Source organism: Elephantulus edwardii, unplaced genomic scaffold (assembly GCF_000299155.1).
Source record: "Elephantulus edwardii isolate Elephantulus edwardi_28Jun2011 unplaced genomic scaffold, EleEdw1.0 scaffold00176, whole genome shotgun sequence".
In the NCBI taxonomy this organism is placed as follows: domain Eukaryota; kingdom Metazoa; phylum Chordata; class Mammalia; order Macroscelidea; family Macroscelididae; genus Elephantulus; species Elephantulus edwardii.
In genome coordinates, this window is record NW_006399926.1 from 5,245,387 (window position 1) to 5,266,838 (window position 21,452).

The 21,452-nt window shown below is 46.4% G+C and overlaps 3 protein-coding genes and 1 pseudogene across 3 annotated transcripts; all 4 read left to right on the top strand.

Annotated features, from left to right (window-relative positions):
* The first annotated feature begins 122 nt into the window (after positions 1 to 122).
* S100A4 (S100 calcium binding protein A4) lies at positions 123 to 1,385 on the top strand. The gene is made up of 2 exons (XM_006895883.1): positions 123 to 263; positions 1,221 to 1,385. Exons 1-2 carry the CDS (start codon positions 123 to 125, stop codon positions 1,383 to 1,385), a joined length of 306 nt encoding a protein of 101 aa, XP_006895945.1.
* Positions 1,386 to 5,014: 3,629 nt separating this feature from the next.
* On the top strand, positions 5,015 to 8,736 carry S100A5 (S100 calcium binding protein A5). The gene is made up of 2 exons (XM_006895884.1): positions 5,015 to 5,158; positions 8,593 to 8,736. The coding sequence occupies exons 1-2, from the start codon at positions 5,021 to 5,023 to the stop codon at positions 8,734 to 8,736; spliced, it is 282 nt and encodes a 93-aa protein (XP_006895946.1). The 5' UTR covers positions 5,015 to 5,020.
* Positions 8,737 to 10,655: 1,919 nt separating this feature from the next.
* On the top strand, positions 10,656 to 11,421 carry S100A6 (S100 calcium binding protein A6). Its single transcript, XM_006895885.1, has 2 exons — positions 10,656 to 10,817; positions 11,199 to 11,421. The coding sequence occupies exons 1-2, from the start codon at positions 10,680 to 10,682 to the stop codon at positions 11,331 to 11,333; spliced, it is 273 nt and encodes a 90-aa protein (XP_006895947.1). The 5' UTR covers positions 10,656 to 10,679; the 3' UTR covers positions 11,334 to 11,421.
* Positions 11,422 to 16,441: 5,020 nt separating this feature from the next.
* LOC102869657 lies at positions 16,442 to 17,312 on the top strand (annotated as a pseudogene).
* Positions 17,313 to 21,452: the final 4,140 nt, after the last annotated feature.

The following is a 21,452-nucleotide window of genomic DNA, read 5'->3' on the forward strand; positions in this document are numbered from 1 at the left end:
CAGAGTCTCACTAAAGGGTCCTTGAAGGGTGGGGAGTGGGGTGGGACATTGTGAAGACACAGCTGGAAGTGGGATAGACAAGCCTTTGTGACTGTCACCTCCCCCAGATCTTGACTGCAGCCATGTCACAGCCGCTGGAGAAGGCCCTGGATGTGATGGTGTCCACCTTTCACAAGTACTCAGGCAAAGAGGGCGACAAGTTCAAGCTCAACAAGTCGGAGCTGAAGGAGCTGCTGACCCGGGAGCTCCCCAGCTTCTTAGGGGTGAGTGAGTGCTGTCTAAGAGGATGCCCCAGGACAGTCTCGCTAGGGGAAGGGTTTGTCTAAAAATTCTTGGAAACGATATACCATTGGTTATAATTGAAGAAGTGAGAAAACAGGCAGAGGGCAGAAACACAGTATGACTCCCACGCTGTCACTCTCTTGCTTTTGGAAGCTTGCTGAGCAGGTGGGCCAGACTATGTACTTGTTACATAACTAACCTATCTGGAAGGAAAGTGGAAGCTACAAGAGACCGGACGACTCCCTGTGGTAGTCAGGGCACGGAACTGAGATTGCAGCTGAGACTATGTCTTGTTACCATTACAGCAACGGACAGTCTCTGAGTTTCTATTCCTTCTATGACTGTGACAGTTCATGCAGACACTCAACCCTTGTGTGTTGATTTCAACTCCATGGTACATAACAACAGCAACATATCCCTATAGACCAAATGCTAACAGTTTCCATTTCTGTCAGACTTTGTACTGTTTTAATATATTGCTTTTGTGACCATTACCTAATTAGAGTCTTCTGAACACTTTTTTAAAATTAGTGATCATATATACTGCAAAACACAGTCAATCCAACAATTTCTTGCATATAATTCAGTAACATTGATCACATTCTTCAGATTGTGCAACCATCTTCACCATCCTTGTCAAAATTCTTCCACCACCATTAAGGTGAACTCAATGCCCTCTACACATTAAAGAATTGGACTCTTAAGACAACTTTGGGCGAGGATGTTGTGGCCCTGTTTTTCAGCTGATAGATAGCACCCAGGCACTCAGCAAGTTCTTCCTCATCTAAAGATACCCTTCTCTTACCATAGTTTAATCCCTGGAGTTTGGAGTTCCAAAGATTGGGGACCCTGAAGGAGTGGGTATGAGAGCCTCTGGGGCTCTGAGCTAGAAGTGGAAACCTGGTTCTAGTCTCGACCTGTAACCTCTCCTCCCGTAGAAAAGAACTGATGAAGCTGCGTTCCAGAAACTGATGAGCAACTTAGACAGCAACAAGGACAACGAAGTGGACTTCCAGGAGTACTGTGTCTTCCTGTCCTGCATCGCCATGATGTGTAACGAGTTCTTTGAAGGCTGCCCTGATAAGCAGCCACGGAAGAAATGAAAACTTCTTCTATGTGCTCGGGGGCCTCTGCTGGCTGTAGGGGTTGTACCCATCCTGGCCCCTCCAGATCTGTGCATGATGCTGAGCAAATTCAATAAAGATTCTTAGAAACTGAAGTTGCTGATCTGAGCGGCTCTCGGGGCTGAGGGGAGGGCAGGAAGATAGATGGAGACTTGTGGTGTGGTAGTGGGATGTGGTGCAGTTTTGTGAGGAGCAGATTAATGAAAGCAGGAGAGGAGCGTGGGGATAACGGAGACTGTGTGGGTGTTTGTGTGTGTAGGGAACAGAGCTGACTCTGGATGCGGCTGAAGGCGGGGAAAGGGGCCACCAGAAGCTTGGAATGCCTAGCTGTGGGGTCTTAGACAGCTCATTCTCCCTTCCTCAGGCAGGACCTCTAACTGAGACTGGGATGAGTTTGAAGGTCACATCTGCTCCTGGTTGGAGTCTGGAAAAGAATTTGGGTGCCTGGGGACCCAAAGGAGGAAAGGGAAAAGGGTTGAGTCATGGAGAGGGAGTAGTGAAGCTAGAGCTTGTGTGTGGGAGGTCGGCCCTGAGCCAGTGTGATGGGAAGGAGGGCTGATTCTCAGGCTGGCCCTTACAGTTCAGTGGCTTCACAGAACAGCCAGGAGTTAATTCTTTACAGCCCATGGCTGCAATGCACTGTGTTGTTGTGTATCTTTGAGTTGGAACCAACACATAGCTGACCCTCTAGGGGATTTTTCAGAGGCAGTAAATCATGCGGGGAGATTGCCCATTTTCTCCCACGGAGTAGTTGGATGATTTGAACTGTGAGCCTCTGGGTTGGCAGAGTAACTCCTTGCCACTAAGCTGTACTAGAGAGGATGATATGGAGAGAGACAGGGCTGTTTGCAGCAGCATGAGAACACAAGCATTCTCCAATCTACTGTCCTTGCCCCAGAGGCCCATGGGATGAAACCTGTTCCCAATTAGGAATCATGTGCTCTTCAGAAAAGGACAATGGAAAAGATGGGTGGAAAACACTGACTAGGATGGGAATGAGGGAGATGCGGGCAGAAGCGAATGCTTATCCTGAGACAAAATTTCAGATTGAGGTTCTCCTTCCTCCCTGAAAATATCAGGAATAAAGTTGCTTTGTTTAAGGTAGGTTAAAGGCTAGTGGGCTTCAGGGTGCAGTGGGCAGCATTGAGGTTAGATCTTAAGACTGTACCAACATGGTACGGTAGACCTTGAGAAGAGATGAGTAGGGGTCAGTTCAGAGGCAAGGCTGTCCCTTTGACCTCTCAAGCTCTTCCTCCTTCCACTCATCACACTGTTTTTCTCTTAAGTTCAGAAGGATACAGTGAGTGACTCAGACATTCCCTCAGGGTTTGGGTAGAATTTTAGTCCAGGAAAACGTTTTCCTTCTCCCTTCCCCTCCCACTTCAGTCTCCTCTAGTCTTCCCTGGGAGTGTCCTCCCCTGAGCCTCCTCCTGCATCATTCTACTTCAGAAACTCTTGTTGCTTGGCAACAAGTTTTCACAGCCTTCTAGCCCTACCTTCTGGAGGGTGAGGGTACATGAGGGCCAATGGAGAGAAATAGGGTGATGCTGTGGCAACCACTAGTTGTTAAGCCCCTGATTTCGTCACAGTCAATGTCCGAATTGCTTTCCCCTCAGCCCATCTGCACTGTTCTAAACCTGGGATCTATCCCATCACTAGGGTCTCATCCTTCCTCAATTCTTTCCCTAATTCTTGCTTCTCAGTCTTTCACTCCGAGAATTTCCAACAGTTCTTTCCTATGAACATCAATGAGGTTTAGAAGAAATCATTAATTTAAGGCATCTTAAAAATTTCATGTTCTGCACAAGTCAATGACCTTGACCATGACCTTGGCAAGAAAATTACCTTTCCACTGATTTCCATCTTCAGATGTGCCTGCTCTGCTCTTGGGGTAGGAGTAAGGGGCCTGGGAAGGGGTATCTCAGAGGTCAAAGTGGTCTAGGGCATGAGGAGGAGACACCTTGCATTTTCTTCCTGGCAGCCTGACTTGCATCTTTTATGCTAGGTTTCCCCATCAGATTGTGAGTTCTAATTTTGGGGCTGGAAAATGTTTCTGGGACCAAAGATCTGTGTGTCATGATGAACTCAGGTTGCCCCATCCTCTCTGTACATAAACAAGGAAGATGAGAAGACAGAGGGGGTTTCTCCTCACCTCCATCCCTGGAGGCTGTGACCTCAGGTTCTCCTTTGGGCCCTGACCCTCTTCCTATTGGCCCTTGCTTGTCCCTGGTTTCCTGGGGACAGAAGCAAGGGAATAAAGGTAAAGAGCAGTGGGAGGGAGCTTGCTTCTGTGGCTGGGACTCTCTGGGCTCCCTCCTTCCTTTGGTGAGTCCTCATTTTCTCATCTTCTGGTTCATCAGGTGGATAAGCTGGGTTATGAAGGCAGAGGTGATAAGCCTTGTGATCTTCCACAAAGGGAGGTCTGGCCTGATGAGGCTAAGAGAGGAATGGACTGAGTATGTGGAACGGAGGTTATCAGACCTTTCCTGAGAAATGCTCTGGGGATGGAACTAGGGATCAGATCCGCCGGAATGCTCCTGCACATGCTCTAAGCCTCCTGCTCTGGCCGAGTCTCCCTAAGGCAGGAGAAGCACACGTTTCGGGGGGAGGGGGGTAAATGATGGTCCAGGTCAAGAGCTGCAGGTAGGATCTGGCTGGCAGTGTTGTCTTCTTGCTCAAATCCTCCGCAGCACTTACCTGCAGCCCCCAAATTCTTTGGGTGTTGTCTCCTTTCTCCCCGAGGAGGAAGTGGCTTTTTGAGTCTGAGTCACAGGAACTCAGGCTGTCTCTTCCCTGGGGTGGGAGTGACTGAGCTGGAGGAACCGAGGGCCTCATTTATGTCTAATCTCTGGTTAGAAGTCTCAGAATGATCCGGGAGATGTCTTAAGCCCACTCCCCAGGCCTCTTGGCCAGTCCACATGTGCAGATTCTGGGCCTGAGATTGGAAACCAGCTGAACAAGTCCAGTTGCCTCTCCCCTGCTTCTTGCTAAGGCCTTATCTTCCCATCCCAGTTCCAGCCCCTGGACTCTCTTTCTGGCCTTCCACTTCTATAATGGGACACACCCTAATATCAAGGCATTCAGACACTGGGACAAAGGTGGATAACAAACACGAGGGATCTGTCTGGAAACCAGTGTCCACTCTTCATCGGGCAGAAATCCTGACCTTTTATGTGCTCCATCATTTTCTTTTCCATCAAATTCTTTTGAGGGAGGTCACTGCGTCATTCTTCTGCCTCTGTTCCCCACTCTCTGGTTTGTTTTTTTTTTTTTAAATTTTCACCTCCACAAGTATATCCTACACAGAAAAATCCACAGTCAACTTTAGTGGTTAGCCAGCCATATGGCTCTGGCTGCTTCAGAGTTTGCCTTGGTTTCGCCATCGTGTGTTCTGACACAGTTGAGTGCACTGGCTGATGTACCTTGGTCTCACCATGGGCTCCAGCCTCTGGTCCTTTAAGGGAGGGCCTTGCACCCACCTCCACTCCGCTGGCATTACTCAGGAAACTTCTTGTAGCCACAGTTCTACACACTCTCCCTGGTGGGCAGAAACACAAGGCCTGGCTTCCTGAAGGATGTGACCTTTCTTTCATCCTCCAGAGCTGCAAACTGTGATGGAGACTCCTCTCGAGAAAGCCCTGACCACCATGGTCACCACTTTCCACAAATATTCTGGGAGAGAGGGCAGCAAACTGACCCTGAGTAGGAAGGAACTAAAGGAGCTGATTAAGAATGAGCTATGTCTTGCTGAGGTAAGTGACTCTCCTTTCATTCTCATTTCAAAGTCTGGGTGCTTCCTGTGGCAGCCTGAGGGAAGGGAGAGCAGAAAAGAGGAAATACCAATCCCATGGCCAGCAGCCTGTGGCTGTGAGGTGGGAGGCGGGGCTTCTGCCTCTTTAGAGACCTCATGCAAAGGCATGCCCATCCCTGCCCTCAGGGTTTTGATTTTCAAGTCAAAAGGTTTGGAAAGAGACAAGTGGAGAGGGTGGACATCTCAGGCACATGCAGCTCTAGCTGTCTGTGCTCCACTAGGAATGAGGTAGAGAGGACTCACCAAAAGGAGTTCAGAGAAGGTCAGCTAGTAAGGAGGTGGGGCTGGGTCTGCAGGGTGGGACTTCACCTGCATGAGGGCTTAGAGAAGAACAAGGTGGTAAGAGAAGGCTGCTCGTTGGTGGCAGAGCACGCACAGGGAATCATGGGGGGGGGGGGGTGAATGTATCCGTGCTGGGCAGGTGGAGTAGTACACAACCCAAGGGCGATGACCCTGCTCAAGTCTCCTCTGACTTGATAGGTTGTCCAAAGCTCTGAGATAGCGCTGACACAGAGCCACAAGGGTTGTTAGTGAACACAAGGCAGGAAAGCAACAGAACAGATTCTAACCAGATGGAGAAGTAGGAGGGAGGTGCTGACACAGGGGGGCCCATCAGGTATCAAAGATATTAGTTTTATAATTAAGAAAGTCAACACTCAGATAATACCTTAGTTGATGGTTTGTTGTTATTGTTGTGTGCCTTCCTTTGAGTTGCCTGCCACTCATAGTGATCCTATGTACAACAGCCGTAAACCCTGCTCTATGCCTTACCAATCTTATTGTCTCCGACTTACCTATCCCTATTACCCCAATGACTGAATAAATCATCTCATAGACGGTCTTCCTTTCCTGCGCTGTCTCTCCACCCTCCCAAGCATGACATCCCTCTCCAAGGACTGATCCCTTCTTGCAACATGTCCAAAGTATGTCAGAATCTTTGCCTCCAAGGAGCAGCCTGGCTTCACCCTCTCCAGGATGAACTTGTTTGTTCTCTTAGCAAGTCCGTGGTATATTCAATACTCTTCTCCAACACCACAGCTCAAAGGCATCAACTCTCATTCTATCATCCCTAGTCATTGTCCAGCTCTCTGATGCATAGCAAGTAATTGCAAAGACCATGGCCTGGATCAGGCACACTTTATCCTCCAGACTGACATCGTTGCTCCTCAGTAACTTGGAGAGGTCTCTGATAGCAGACTTTCCGAATGTAATTAGTCTTTTAATTTCCTGGCTGCTGGTACCAAGTGTGTTGATTGTAGAGCCAAGCAAACTGAAGCTGTCAACAATCTCAATCTCTTCACCATCTATCATGATGCTGCCAATCGGCCCAGTGGTGAGAATCTTTGTTTTCTTGATGTTGAGCTTCAATTGATATTGAAGGCTGCAGTCCTTGACCTTCTGCAGCAAGAGCTTCAGGTCCTCCTCAGTTTTAGCAAGCAGGGTTGTGTCATCTGCATAACGCAGATTGTTGATGAGTCTACCTCTAATTCTGATGCCACACTTCTCCTCATAGACCCCAGCCTTCCTGATATAGATTGAAAAGATATGGAGATAGGACACATCCTTAACGCACATGCTTCCCACTTTTGAACCATGCTGTGTTTCCTTGCTCTGTTCTGACGACTGCCTCCTGGTCCAATTTTCTCACAGTTCTTGAGCCCAAAAGTTCAAAGGAGTTTCAATCACGTAGCTTTTCTTCCTTGTCACTAGCTTTGGAGGTCCCAGGACTCTTTGGTAATCCTCACAGGGTTTCTCTCCTGTTTGCTTCTGTGTCTAATAATTTCTTATAACATAGAAGTAATGATTAGATTCCACCCCTGCCCCTGTACTTAGGTATGATCTGATGAGTTTAACAAAGAAATCCCTATTTCCAAATAGGATTACATCCACAGGGAAGTAGTTAGGATTCTAACGTACTTTGAGAGGGCACAATTCAATCCATTACAGATATATTATGTATTCATTGACATTGGCTAATGAGAAGGAAGCTGGAATTCTAGGCTGGGCTTCTGCATCATTTTTCCTTTGAAATTCACCCATCACCCCACATCCGAAGCCTTGGTGAGTCTCCTCAGAGAAGAGTTCCCCTGAGCCTACTTCTATGCCCACAGAAGCAAGTGTGGGTATCACTAGTTCTGCTTTCTATATTCATGCTAGGCTTTCAGCACTCTGGAGTTAATGAGGGCAGTGGGAGGGGCTGTGGGCCCAGTAGGGGCTAATTACAGAGGGACTGAGACCTAGGGGAGGGCCTGCCTATAACAAGAGCCCAGGATGGGGATAAGGATCACGTCACACCACACTGTTTCCATCTCTGTGTCCCAGTGTTCTGTCTCCTGTGGAAAACCTGGGGCTGATGGCAACATCTTCCTGTCTGTGTTTTCTTCCTGTCCTGCTCTGGGGCCCTGTGTCCCAGTGGATGGGAAGGCAGGGGACCAGACAGAGGTCTGGCCTCCGTATGGATTCTCCTGTAAGCTTAGAGAGATGGAGGGCTTCTACATTGTACTGTTCTCATGCAGTAATGTCTTGCCTGGGCCAATTCTCAATTACTCTTTAAGAAGGGCATCGAATAAATAGGACTTGGGTAATCTCCAACAATTGTTGTTAGGTGTCATAGCAATTCTAAGAGCAAAGAATCTGAACCTTACTCTATCCTGTACCATTCTCACCGTCTCTGATATGCTCGAGCCCATTGTTAGTGCCATTCTATCTTGTTGAGGGTCTTCCTCTCTTTCTCTGACCCTCCACCTTTCCCAAAGTCATGTCCTTTTCCAAGGACTGGTCCCTTCTGACAACACGTGTAAAGCACGTGAGACGGAGTTTCATCATCGTTGCCTCTAAAGAGCACCCTGGGCTATACTTCCTCCAAGACAGAGATGCTTGCTCTTTAGGCAGTCCGTGAAATATTCAGTACCCTCTTCTCCAACACCACAACTCGAAGGCATCGATTCTTCTTTTGTCATCCTTATTCATTGTTCAATTTTCAGATGCACAGCAAGTAACTGGGAAGCCCATGGGCTTGGATCAGGTGTACCTTAGTCTTCAAACTGACAGTGCCATTTTTATTAGATATGATTATAAAGTCTATTAAATGATATCTCTGAAAGGGGAAAGGCATTGAAGGGAAGCATGGCTGGCTTAGTCTTCCTAAAGTAATTCACTGACATCTGGAAGCCAGGTCACAAAGCAGTGCTTGGCCCCAGGTCCTGGGCTGGTGTAGGAGTGGCCAAGAGAGTGTGGCTGGGGTATGGTTCCTGGGGGCAGTTATGGGATAGCTGGGGGTCAACCCAGGGCTGCCTCCCTGGGGGATGAATGAGACTATACAGTGGCTGGGCAGGTTTGGGAGGAGTTTCTGACTTTCCACCTGGACCCTTCTAGAAAATGAAAGAGAGCAGCCTTGACGATCTCATGAAGAACCTGGATAAGAACAGCGACCAGGAGATTGACTTCAAAGAGTACTCGGTGTTCCTGACCACACTGTGTATGGCCTACAACGACTTCTTCTTGGAGGACAATAAATGATAGGGCTTCCTCTCCTCTCACTGTCACCGTGTGTACACGGGTCCCTTGGTTTGCACTCACAGACCCTCTTTAGCACTTGACCTTACTTTACCACCCTAGGGAGTCTGCTTCAGCCTTTCATTCCAGCAGAAGAAATAAAGATTTTTTTCCCCCACCCCAGGCACGTAGAGATTGATTCGGAAGGTGTCTTACCCACCTTGGCTGGGAGGGGCTGGATTTCTCCTTGAGTGGGCTCAGCTAAGTGGCGCCACTCACACCCCTTTTCTTGACAGGCGCCACTCACACCCCTTTTCTTGACAGTTGTTCTTGACAAGTTCTCTGAGCTTGACCCAGCTTCATTTCACCCTCCTGCCAAATAAGGAAGTTGGTTCAGTTTTCTGTTTGTCTCCTGGAAGGCTGCAGAGACGCATAGAAAATGCTTGAACAAAGAGGGAAAAGGGGGCAGCGGGGGCGTGGTCCCTGGGGGCGGCTGTGGACTAGCCGGTCTGACTCCATCTTTTGCTCACAGGAGGCCACCTCCAGGGACCAGTTAGAAGGGGAAATCTGGCTTGGCCACCATGCCAATTCTTCCCCCTTTTTTCTGTTTCCTCCTTAACACCCCTCCCTATCATTTCTGGGGTCTAGTGTTTCTTATTCTCCCCTCATCTGCGTCAGTCAAACTCTTCTCAGGAGAGAATCTTGAGAAACTCTTTAACTCAAGGGTAAATATCCACCGGTGCCTACAGTGCTGGGCTCAGGCGTGTGTGTGCGCTCATTAATGGGCCAAAGGCTTTCAGAGTGGAATTCCAATGGGGGGGGGGAGGGGGAGCGGTAGAAATTTTCCATGGAGCGTGAGTGCCTTTAAAAAGCCTTTAAACTATCCTGTGGAGCACTGGCTGCCCCCCTCTCCCTCATGGAGGGCTGACTGTGAACACGTCCTGTGAGGGCAGCCTTTTCCGCTCCTACTCCCCTCCCCACACACTGAGGCCACGAGTTCGGATCACACCCATGCTCTGGCACGGGGCAGCAGGGGAGAAAGCACCTCGAGCCTGCAGCGCCCTGCTCCACCCGGTCCTGTGTCTCCTCTGCAAACTCAGCGAGGGCCATCAAGCAAAATCCTAAATCACTGTCCTCATAACTGTCCCTATCCGTCCACTAAGCGCCACCATTCGTCTCCAGCCTCGAAGCGCCCCCCCACCCCCACCCCGGGCAGGAGGCGTGGAAAAGTTCGGGCGCGCTGGGTGTGGTGTCTGTGTCCTCTGCGCGCGGGGCGGGCTAGGGGCGGGCCGGCTCTGGGACAGAGGCCGCTATAAGGCCGCTGCACCCACGGCCGGCCCGCCTGGTCACCTCCCTGCGGACTTCCCTGCATCCACATCCTCACGGTGAGAGCTCACCCCACCTCCCCTCCTGCCCTTCCCCAGCCTGAGCCAAGCGAGCTCGGTGGGCTGCACTCCGGGCTGGGGCACAAAGTGAGCGGGTCACAGATCTGGCTCAGTGGAAAGACATCGGGGGATGGGGCGGCTCCCCCGAGTGTGCCCTTCAGACACAGGGGAAGATGTGCCTGAGGGTGTGTCAGTGTAGTTCCCTGAAGCTGTGTGTGTGCAGATTCTGCTACCCCTTCCTCGGCCATACTCCCCAGCTTCCCCTGGACATCACCTCTGGACCCCTCCCCAGGATAGGCCTCACTTTTGCATCAAGGGGCTTGAAATCCTGGACTTGCTTCTCCTGAAGCCCCTCAGGACACTGATCTCTGGGCCCCAGAATCCACCTCCTAACTCCCCGTCAGTCCCTGGGCTGCTTCCTGCCTCAGTGGCTCAGGCAGAATGGTCAAAGGGAGCTGGTTGTGTCCTGGGGATAGAACACCTGAGCTGTGTGGATGAATAAGACTTCCCTGTTGTCCAGGGACTGGCTCTCTGGGCGCTGACCAGCCTCTCTGTCCCCAGCTCCCAGCCTAGCCCTCAGCGATGGCATGTCCTCTGGACCAGGCTATTGGCCTCCTTGTGTGCATCTTCCACAAATACTCCGGCAAAGAGGGTGACAAGAACAGCCTGAGCAAGAAGGAGCTGAAGGAGCTGATCCAGAAGGAGTTGACCATTGGCTCAGTGAGTGGACCTCCTCCCCAGACATCCTGCTTGCCCTTCACAAACAGAGTTAGGAGACAGGGAGGGTCATGTGCATCTGATTCACATTTGTCCACATTTTGAGGTCCTTGTCCCTTTCTAATCAGTGAACTCACTTCCCTGAGGGGGTAGGGGACACTCTCAGGCTGATATTCATGGTCCCTGAGTGGAGAGCAGGCCCCAAGAGAAGTATACCCAAAGCCATGCCAAGAAAACACCAAGTATAGAGCCACTTGTATGAGAGAGAGTAGATGGGGAAGAAGGGCTGGAGGAAGTGCCCCAGACCAGAGGCAGTGGGAAGAGAGAGGAAGATCCAAGGTTCTTACCATTATTGAGGCTGGATTTCCCATTCTGATACATTAGAAGCTGCAGGATGCTGAAATTGCAAAGCTGATGGATGACCTGGACCGGAATAAGGATCAGGAGGTGAACTTCCAGGAATATGTCACTTTCCTGGGGGCCTTGGCTATGGTCTACAATGAAGCTCTCAAGTGCTGAAAATAATGTGGAAGGGCAGAGACACCCTTTAGGGGACCTGTATGAGTCAAATCCAATCCATTGGTGGATAATTGTACAATAAATATATGTATTTTATGGACTGATCTACACCTGTGTCCTGGCCTTCTTTCTAATTATTTCTGCTTACCTCTTCTGCCTGGTGCCAGTCAGAAAGTTTACTCAGTCAACATCTAGGAGTGATTCCAAGGCAGAAGAATGGTGGGAGATTCCACAGAATGGTCTAGCCACACCCTAACTAAGCTGTGCCTCACAGGATGACTTAGAAAAAGAAACCCTCTCTACATGAAGCAATCTTACGGGAAAGCTTACATGGCCTCTAGCAGAGAGGATGCCAGGGCAAGTTTAGAGAAGGAAATAGTGCCTCGGTATACTGCCCTGGGGCTTGGGGCCCCTCAAACTGAGATTTCCCGTTTTGTGTTGTTTTCAAGTTGAAACTATAGAGAACTTCAATTTTTCAGAGGCTGTAACAGCAAGGGAAGAGATTGCTTATCAGCTGGTGAATTTGAACTGCCAGAAAGGTGCCATTTTTGAACTGGCAGTGTACCTCCCCATGGGGTGGATCACCAGAGCTCCCCTGGGCTGGGGCCACTAGAAGGGGGAAAGAATTTAAGCAGGTTCTAGAAAGAGATGAGTTTTGCTCTGGATGTGGTAAAGAGGGAAAAGGTTATATGGGCCCTAGGCCAAGGATGTTCTGTGTTTTCATCATTGGAGGAGGGCCAGGGAAGCACATCTGAGATGCTTCGAGGCGTGGCCCCCAGGATGTTTCTGATGGTGAAGATAGGATATGGATGAGTTTACTCTGGCTCCCATGCCCCAACTGGCAGATGTATGTGCATCATTCCTTAAGTCTGTCCCTATACTCAGGATGAGATCCTTTTTATTGGCGGTGATGGTTTGAGGAACTGACAGTTGCAGGAACAGGTAATCATGAGGTACTTATATACCAGGTCTAACGAGGGTCTCTGGGGCTGGGCAAAATGCAGCGTCAAATCTTTCAGTTAATATTAACCCAACCCAACCCAGCTCTACAGCCTCAGCTGAATGAAGAACCCCAGTTATTCTGAAGCCAACCATGCCCTCTACCCACGCACCCTTATATCTCCCCTCCTCCCCCAACTAATTGAGTTACTGTCTATTGTATCAGTGCTTTTCAGGCAGGAAGGAAGGGGAAGAAAGGGGTAAGCTTTTCTAAGAGAGAAAGGTCATTTATTTCTGTTTTTGTCCCTTCTCATGTCTCATCTGAGCTGGGCACATTTCTTTTCAGGTTTCACCTACCCTGGTGTCTTTGCACTGTCTTGACTTTGCATGGAGAACACATCTCTTTTACTCACCTCCCTGCTTCCCTTACAGCCCAACTTTGTGGGATTAAGTCTTCTTTCTTCATTGGGTGGGGATTACGGAACCATTCTAACTGGGCCAGGAGCTGCACCTTTTTGGATTCCCTCCTCCTCCAGGTTCTTCCTCTTCATTTCAGGAGAGTTGGGGCCCCGTCTGAGCTCCCTCTTTGCACAGCCACACTCTAACCTTAGCTGTGTAGCTCTGCTAAAAAAACAAAACAAAACAGCAAAACAACAAAAACCCAACCCACCACCAAAAAGCATCACAAAAAACCCTAAACACCCCAACGAAAAAGCCCAAACACGCCACAGTTTGGGGGGTGGCCGGAGCGCCCCCTGGTGTGGGCAGATAGCAGGATTTTGGGTGACCAGTCAGCCTGATTTTCTTGAGTCGTTTGGGATGGGCACACCACAGAGGTGCTGGTGATGGGGTCCCAGATGTGAGGGATCCCTGCTTACATAGAGAGAGATGGGAGTTAGGCACCCAGGAAATACCAGAGTAGATAGGAGAGTTTGGTTCCTAGCAATCCCCCACCAAGAAGAAAAAAAAAGGAACCCAACTTCAAGGACATACTATGAGCAAGTCGGTGAAAGGGTTTACAGTGACAAATAGAATCTAACTTTGGTTCTTTGCTAGACTTGCTTTCAGCTGCAAGAAGATCAGTGAGCAAATTCAATGCTACTTTGAAGGGGAGGGTGGAGGAGCTGCCTTGGGGGATGAAGATAGTACTGTTAGGACAGAAACACTTCCTTGTTCCAGAGTCTTCTCACTGAATGGGAATGATAATGTCATCAGCTTGGAATTGGTGGGTGCAACATTTGAAGAGTGGAATTGACTGTGGAGAGGAACACAGATGGCCATTCTTATTATAATTGCCTCCAGCTGATTTAAAGTAGGACCTGCGTCCTTTGAGTTCACTCTGTGGAGGAGTCTTCTGGCCTTAAAGGAAAGCAGAAACTCAGATATGAGCTGGGCCCCTCTGGCTCTAGTCTTTGAAGTCTGGTTTACCAGTAGTCTGGTTGGAGTGGTTCTGGGTTTTACTTTAAACCCATTGTATAGATGGAATGGTGACTTCCTCTAACTTCACAAAGGGGAAGGCTATCAGCATCGACCACCCAAGAGTCCCATCAAATGAAAGTCAGTCATGCCTTTACTCTCTCTCTTTTTAAAATCTATTCTGATATCAACTATCTCTCCCAGTCATTTTCTGTTTTTCTTCTGGGTTTGAGAATTGGTTGCAATGCCACACAGAATTCAGACTCAGTGCACAATTATGGGCTTTATTAGGGAAGCCACTGGAACAATTCTGATTCAGAAATGGTCAGGACAGCCACTTCTCAGCTATGCCTGCAGGCAGGCCTCTCTGGCTTGGGCCTGACCTGACATCTGTCCAGCTCAGCAAACATTACAAAGCTCTTCTAGCTCGGATGTCAAGTGCTTGGAGGCATTCTGTTCAGTCAGCAAGCCTGCTGCTCAAGGACACTCAGCTTTCTTCTCACTCTGTGGAAGCCCACCATGCAGTCTTGCCAGTCTCCTGGTTCTTTGCCAAATGTTTCTTGAACTCTCTAAGGTTACAGCTCTCTCTCTCTCTCTCTCTCTCTCTCTCTCTCTCTCTCTCTCTCGTGGGTTGACAAGGTGCAAGGGTCCCAGGTCTAAAGGACACATCCTCCTCTTATCTCTTCTTCCCAGTGCTTGTGAGATCTCCCTTTCTTCTCCTGGGATGGATCATTGTGAGCCTAATGGATTGGAGAAAACGGACCAATCCATCCCCGTGTTAGAGTTCCACACATCTTATATGCATGATCTCACCCCCATAAATGTACTATGCACCTTATCACACTATTAACAAATTATCCAATCCCTTTGATGGGTCACAGGCACTCATTTGCTTTATCCTCTTTGGTGGGCATTGCAAAGCTATGGCTAGGAGAGCCATATCAAATAATTTACTGCACACACTCAGCCTGAGGAAAAGCCTAACCTCCTTTGTGTGATTGATACTAATCTTACCCTGTTCTTGTGTGCCATTGAGTTGGAACCAACCCAAAGCTGACCATGTCTAGTGGGATTTTAGAGCCAATAAATCACACAGGAGAAAATGACTTTTCCCACAGAGCAGTTGGTGGATTTGAACTGCATGCCCTTGGGATTGCAGCATAGCTTCTTACCACTAGGCCACCAGAGCTACCCTTGTTATTCTTGTAGTCCCTGAAGCTGAAACTGTAAACTGGGACAAGCTCCAAGAAAGGGGAAGGTTTAAAGATTCTTGGACTCATTTTTCTTAACCAAGAAAATCTGACCTTGCTAGCAATAATGCCATTACCTTACTTTTGAATAGCATCTTTTATTACACGACACTTTCATGTCCATTGTCTACTTTGATTCTCAGAAGATTCATGTGTAGTATGTATATTGTCCTCCTTCTCCCAGTGAGAAGACTGGAACACGGAAGTGAGGGCCTCTACTCAGGTCATAGCATAAATTAGGATCTGCCACCAGAACTCAGCTTTTTTTCCCCTTTTTTCTGTTTCTTCTTCCCCATCCCCCTTTTCTTTTTTTAAATAACTTTTTTTTTCTTTTATACTGGTTTACTTGCATAGAGAGAGATCAGTTGGCCTAGTGCACAGAAAGCCATGCTCCCAAGCCAAAGGTGGGTGACTCTACTCTGCAGCCTTCAAGCTGGCCTTTAATTGTTTTGGGTGAAACATTCTTCTAGGTCGTGTAACCCTAGTATGTCCACTTGCTGTGCAGAGATAACTCATGGTTGTTGTGAAGCTGAACACTGACACTGATGAGTCAAATGCAAGAATGGTTACCCATGGTGGACAGTGTTTGGTGGAGCTCCTCGATTGAAACAAGGTTGGAAGTGGCATCCACTTCCAAAATAGCTTGACTCTGGAAAACCTATGAACCTGGAGAAAGGACGAAAGTTATACAGATGTCCAGGTCTTTCATTCATTGGGTCGCTATGAGTTGCCTCTGACTCGATGGTACTTAACAACAACAACAGCAACAACAACAACAACTGGTTTACTTACAAAGTTTGTATACATTGATTTTAACACTGGATCTTCCCTGTTTCCTTTACCCACTCCTCCCTCCACCTATCAAATTGTGGACCCTATGATTGACACCCACCCACTCCCCATCCTCACCTCTCTGCTCTCACTCTCTCCCCTTTGGATCTTAATATTTATTTTACTTGTTATTTGTCTATTTCTACAATAATTAGGTGCTCTGGTGGCCTAGTGAAGAGAAGCTGCGCTACACTCCTAAAGACATGCTGTTCGAGGCTACAAGCTGCTCTGTGGGAGAAGGATGGGCAGTCAACTCCCATGCAATTAACTGCCTTTGAAAACCTGCTAGGAGGTCAGCTGTGGGTACACAACAACACCACATACAGTATTTGTCTTTATGGCACTGACTTAGTTCACTTAGCATAATGCTCTCCAGTCTCTCCCAAGTCAAGTAGTGATTTTCAAAATCATTGCTCCTGCATGCTGCATAGTATTCCATTGTGTGAATGTACCATAATTTCTCAATCCATTTGATTGTGGTTGGACATTTGGGCTGATTCCATGCTCTTGCAATGGTGAATAACACTGCTATGAACATTGGTGCACAAATCTCTGCACCTCAGTTCTAATTTTTTGGGGGTATATTCCAAGCAGTGGAATAGTTCGGTCATATGGAATTTCTATGTTCAACTTTTTTAAGGAAACACCAAACTGGCGGTGAAGTTCTCCGCCATGAACCTGAGGGGCCTCTTCCAGGACTTCAACCCGAGTAAATTCCTCATCTACGCCTGTCTGCTGCTGTTTTCTGTGTTGCTGGCCCTTCGTCTGGATGGCATCATTTAGTGGAGTTACTGGGCTGTCTTTGTACCCATATGGCTGTGGAAGCTAATGGTCATTGTTGGCACCTCCATTGGAACTGGAGTCTGGGCTCGAAATCCCCAAAACCGAAGGAGAAACATGTGTGGAGTTCAAAGCCATGTTGATTGCAGTGGGCATCCACCTGCTCCTGCTGATGTTTGAGGTGCTGGTCTGTGACCGGATTGAGAGAGGAAGCCATTTCTGGCTCCTGGTCTTCATGCCACTGTTTTTTGTTTCCCCTGTATCTGTTGCGGCTTGTGTTTGGGGATTTCGACATGACAGGTCACTAGAGTTAGAAATCTTGTGTTCCGTCAACATTCTGCAATTTATCTTCATTGCCTTAAGATTGGACAAGATCATCCACTGGCCGTGGCTCATCCTGCTGGTTCACAAACTGGATGGCCATAACACGTTCTCTTGTATACCCATATTTGTCCCACTGTGGCTCTCGCTCATCACTCTCATGGCCACCACCTTTGGACAGAAGGGAGGAAACCACTGGTGGTTCGGCATTCACAAAGATTTCTGTCAGGTTTTGCTTGAAGTTTTCCCATTTTTAAGAGAGTACGGAAACATTTCCTATGATCTCCATCATGAAGATAATGAAGAAACCGAAGAAACTCCTGTTCCAGAACCTCCTAAAATTGCTCCTCTGTTTCGGAAGAAGGCCAGAGTAGTCATTACCCAGAGCCCTGGGAAGTATGTGCTCCCTCCTCCTAAGTTGAATATTGAAATGCCAGATTAAAGCCCCCATTTTTTCCCTAAAAAAAAAGGAAAAACCAAACTGACTTCTAGAGTGGTTGTAGCATTTTAAAATCCCACCAACAGTGTATGAGAGTTCCTATCTCTTCACATCCTCTCCAACATTTTTTACTCACGATCCTGTTAACTTTTGCCACTTCTACTGGCATGAGATGGTATCTCATTGTGCTTTTGATTTGCAGTGCTCTTATTGTCAGTGATTTGGAGCATTTCTTCACGTGTCTATTGGCCATCCAAATCTCTTCCTCTGTGAAAATTCTTTCCGTGTCTTTTGCCCATTTTGTAATTGTGTTATCAGGTTTTTTCTTGTGGAGGCCCTGTAGGATTCTGTAAACTTTTGTTATGAGACCCTTGTCTGAAATGGAATCGCCAAATGTTTGTTCCTAGTCAGTAGGTTTTCTTTTCACTCTTTGGAAAAATGTTTTTGATGTGCACAGTGATTTAATCTTTAGAAGGTTCCATTCATCAATTTTATCCTTTTTAGATTGTGCATTTCTGGCCGTATTTGGCAGCCTCTTTATACCTTAGACCAGGCTGTCTAAGCTTGTTCCCATTTTGTCTTTGATGAACTTCATGGTTTTGGGCTTTACTCCCAGCTGTCTGATCCACCTTGAGTTGATTTTTGTGTATGATGTGAGATGTGGATCCTGTTTCAGCTTTCTGCAGGTCCAGTTTTGAGAGCACCATTTGCTGAAGAGGTTGTCATTTCCCCATTTGATAGGTTTGATTTCCTTGTCGAATATCAGTTGACCATAGATATATGGATCCATTTCTGGGTTCACAAATCTGTTCCATTGGTCTATGTGCCTGTCATTGTAGCAGTACCATGCTGTTTTGCTTACTACTGCTGTGTAGTAGGTTTCAGAACTCGGCACTTCTGATTGCAGCACTCAATGCTACTTCATTAGTGCTTAATTCATAAGGACATGCTCAGGTTCTTTTTAATGGTTTAAGTAAATACTGAGAATATATAGTTTAGTGGAAACATGTTGTCAACCCACAGACATATGGTTTAATCCACCAGGCCCTCTGAGGAAGAAAGAGGGGCAGTCTTCTTCCATGTGATTTACAGCCTCTGAAAACTTGCTGGAGGGTCAGCTGTGAGTCAGTTCAGACTTGTCTTTACATAACAACCACAATAAGATATAAAAACAGTAGTGGGGAAACCCACTCAGCTTAAGAAATAAATATTACCATTGTGTCTCAACCCTCTGGCTATCTTCTTCATCTCATTTGAGTTCTTTCTTTGAGGAACTGCTACCTGGTAATTTTATTTATCGTTCCCTTCCTTTTCTTAATGATTTACCACACATATTTAATCTCCAAATAATCTGTGGTTGTAAATCATTGGAAACTTTATTTAAATGGAATACTATTTATTCATTTGCTAGTGACTTTCCCCCTACCCACTCACTCAATGTGTTTTTGAGGTCCCTCTAAGATATTGGATATTATTGTAATTCATGAATTTTACTGCTGAATTCTAGTTAATCATATGACTGTTGTTATGTACTGTAGGGTTAGAACCAACCCATAGCTGACCCTCCAGCAGTTTTTCAGAGGCAGTGATTATTTGGAAGGAGATAGCCCATCCTTTTTCCACAGAGCAGCTGGTGGCCTTGAATCACGTGCCTTTGGGTTTGCAGTGCACTTTCTTGCTACTAGGCCATAGAGCTATCCTACTTTTTCCTAGGAAATCAAAAGATGAGTTGCACTGGGAAAGTCTGCTTTTAGGGACCTCTACAGAGTAATCAAGAACAACAATGTCAGTCTGGAGACTAAGGAGCACTTGATTTCAGGCCATGGTCATCACAATTACTTGCTATACATCAGAAAGCTGAACAATGACTAGGGGTGATAGAATGATAATTGAGTCTTTGAGTTGTGGTGCTGGATAAGAGTGTTGAATATACCATGGACTGCTAGGGGAACAAACAGGTTTGTCCTGGAAACGGTGAAGTCAGGCTGTTCCTTGGAGGCAAGGATTCTGATGCTTCATCTGACATATTTTGGACATGTTGCAAGGAAGGACCAGACCTTGGAGAGGAACATCATGCTTGGGAGGGTGGAGGGACAGTACAAGAGAGGAAGACCCTCTATGAGATGGATTGATACAGTGACTCGGGTAAATGGAGGTAGGTGTGCCAGAGACAATAAGGTTGCCTCAAGATAGAACAGGATTCAGAGCTGTTGTACATACGGTTGCTGAGTTGCAAGTGACTTGATGGCACATAACAACAAACATTAACTGCTGATAGTAATTTTGGTTTTCTTTTATCCCCCGCCCCCGTAATTATGAATGGTACTTCTATAAATGTTCCTGTATATCTACTGGGGTCTGTGTCTGGGAGTTGCTGTAGGTGTCTATCTGTGAGTATAATTGCTGGGCTGAAGGATTTTTATTATCTTACATAATAAGAATCCCAGATGTACGTAGCTTCAGGATTAATTACTTCATTGGTTTGGCATCTTCACCAGGGACTCAGATTCTTCTATATTTATTACTCGGGACAGGCTAGCTGTTCTTTAAGCAAAATGTTCAATGACTTTAACTCAGTTGAGCTCATTTCTTACTCAGCTCATAGTCCAACATAGGTATTGGCTCTTCATGGGGTGATTCAGAGATAAAGTCTCTTTTCCTCTTGTAATTCTACTCCATTGTTGTTGTTGTTATGTGCCGTCGTGTCGCTTGTGACTCATGGAGACCCTATGTACAACAGCCCTAAACTCCGCTCTGTGCTGTGCCAATCACACTGTCTCTGACACTCCCATCCCAATTATCCCAGTCACTGAATCAATCCACCTCATAGAAGGCCTTCCTCTCCTGCGCTGTCCCTTCACCCTCCCAAGAATGATGTCCCTCTCCAAGGACCGGTCCCTCCTTACAACATGCCCAAAGTATGTCAGACGAAGCCCCAGAATCCTTGCCTCCAAGGAGCCACCCGGTTTAACCCTTTCCAGGATGAATCTGTTCGTTTTCCTAGCAGTCCATGGTACCCTCAATACTCTTCTCCAGCACTACAGCTCAAAGGCATCAATTCCATAGACATTTAGAATTCTCTGCCGAATCCTTTTGTGCCTTATTTACTTATTATTAAATTTTCTGTGAGTTGAGTGAAAGTTTACAGAGTAAATCTGTTTTCCTCTCAATAAATCACTCTTTTTTCCCCCCTGCCGTTGATTGCCGTCCCGCCAGGTAAACAGCCCTCTTTGTAATTGATCATGTAAATACTTAATTGACAATTTTTTAAATAGCTGAAAATACATGCTTAAAAATATTCTTGATTGTTATGAATATGGAACTATAATATAATTTCATATAAGAAACTTTGATAATATAGCTAAATAATTTAATTTTATATTTTCTCCAAAGCCAATTATAGTAACCATCAAATAGCGATAAGATTTTTCCATTTTTAAATTTTCATGCCTTTCATTTATTTCCTTACCTTATTGCACAGGTATGTATAGAAATTACAGTGATTATTACTACCTTGTTATTAGTTTAAAAGGAACATTTTCAATTTTTCACCATTAAATATGTTTGCTATAGGGTTTTATTTCTAGAAATCTTTTATGAAATAAAAACTTTTTTGTTAGTCTCATTTTTTGTGTTTTGTTTTAAAACTATGAATTGATATAGAATTTTATCGAATACTTTTTCTGCATATCTTAAGATAATTATTTGCATTTTCTCCTTTAATATATTAGGAAAATGGACTATATAGTTTTGTTTTCTAAAAATTAGGCTGTTCCTGGGGTAAACACAATTTAAGTCATGGTATTTATAAATTTGTTAAATTGTTAAACTAGAATTTTATTTCAAATTTTTATATTTCTTCAGTAAAATTGACCTGTAAGGATATGAACAGACACGTCATCAAAGAAGACATTGAGATGGCCAACAAGCACATGAAATGTTCAAAATCCCTAGCTATAAGAGAGATGCAAATCAAAACAACTGTGAGATATCATCTCACCCCAATTAGAATAGCAAAATTTAACAGAACAGCAAACAACAAATGTTGGCGAGGTTGTGGAGAAACTGGAACCCTTATTCACTGTTGGTGGGAGTGTAAAATGGTGCAACCACTATGGAAGGCTGTAGGGCACTTTCTCAAAA

What these genes read in the sequence shown, in the direction of transcription:
- S100A5 (XM_006895884.1), top strand. Translation starts at nt 5,021, where the DNA reads ATGGAGACTCCTCTCGAGAAAGCCCTGACCACCATGGTCACCACTTTC. An exon ending in ATGAGCTATGTCTTGCTGAG is followed by an intron (nt 5,159 to 8,592) that starts GTAAGTGACTCT and finishes GGACCCTTCTAG; the next exon opens with AAAATGAAAGAGAGCAGCCT.
- S100A6 (XM_006895885.1), top strand. Translation starts at nt 10,680, where the DNA reads ATGGCATGTCCTCTGGACCAGGCTATTGGCCTCCTTGTGTGCATCTTC. An exon ending in AGGAGTTGACCATTGGCTCA is followed by an intron (nt 10,818 to 11,198) that starts GTGAGTGGACCT and finishes CTGATACATTAG; the next exon opens with AAGCTGCAGGATGCTGAAAT.
- S100A4 (XM_006895883.1), top strand. Translation starts at nt 123, where the DNA reads ATGTCACAGCCGCTGGAGAAGGCCCTGGATGTGATGGTGTCCACCTTT. An exon ending in AGCTCCCCAGCTTCTTAGGG is followed by an intron (nt 264 to 1,220) that starts GTGAGTGAGTGC and finishes CTCCTCCCGTAG; the next exon opens with AAAAGAACTGATGAAGCTGC.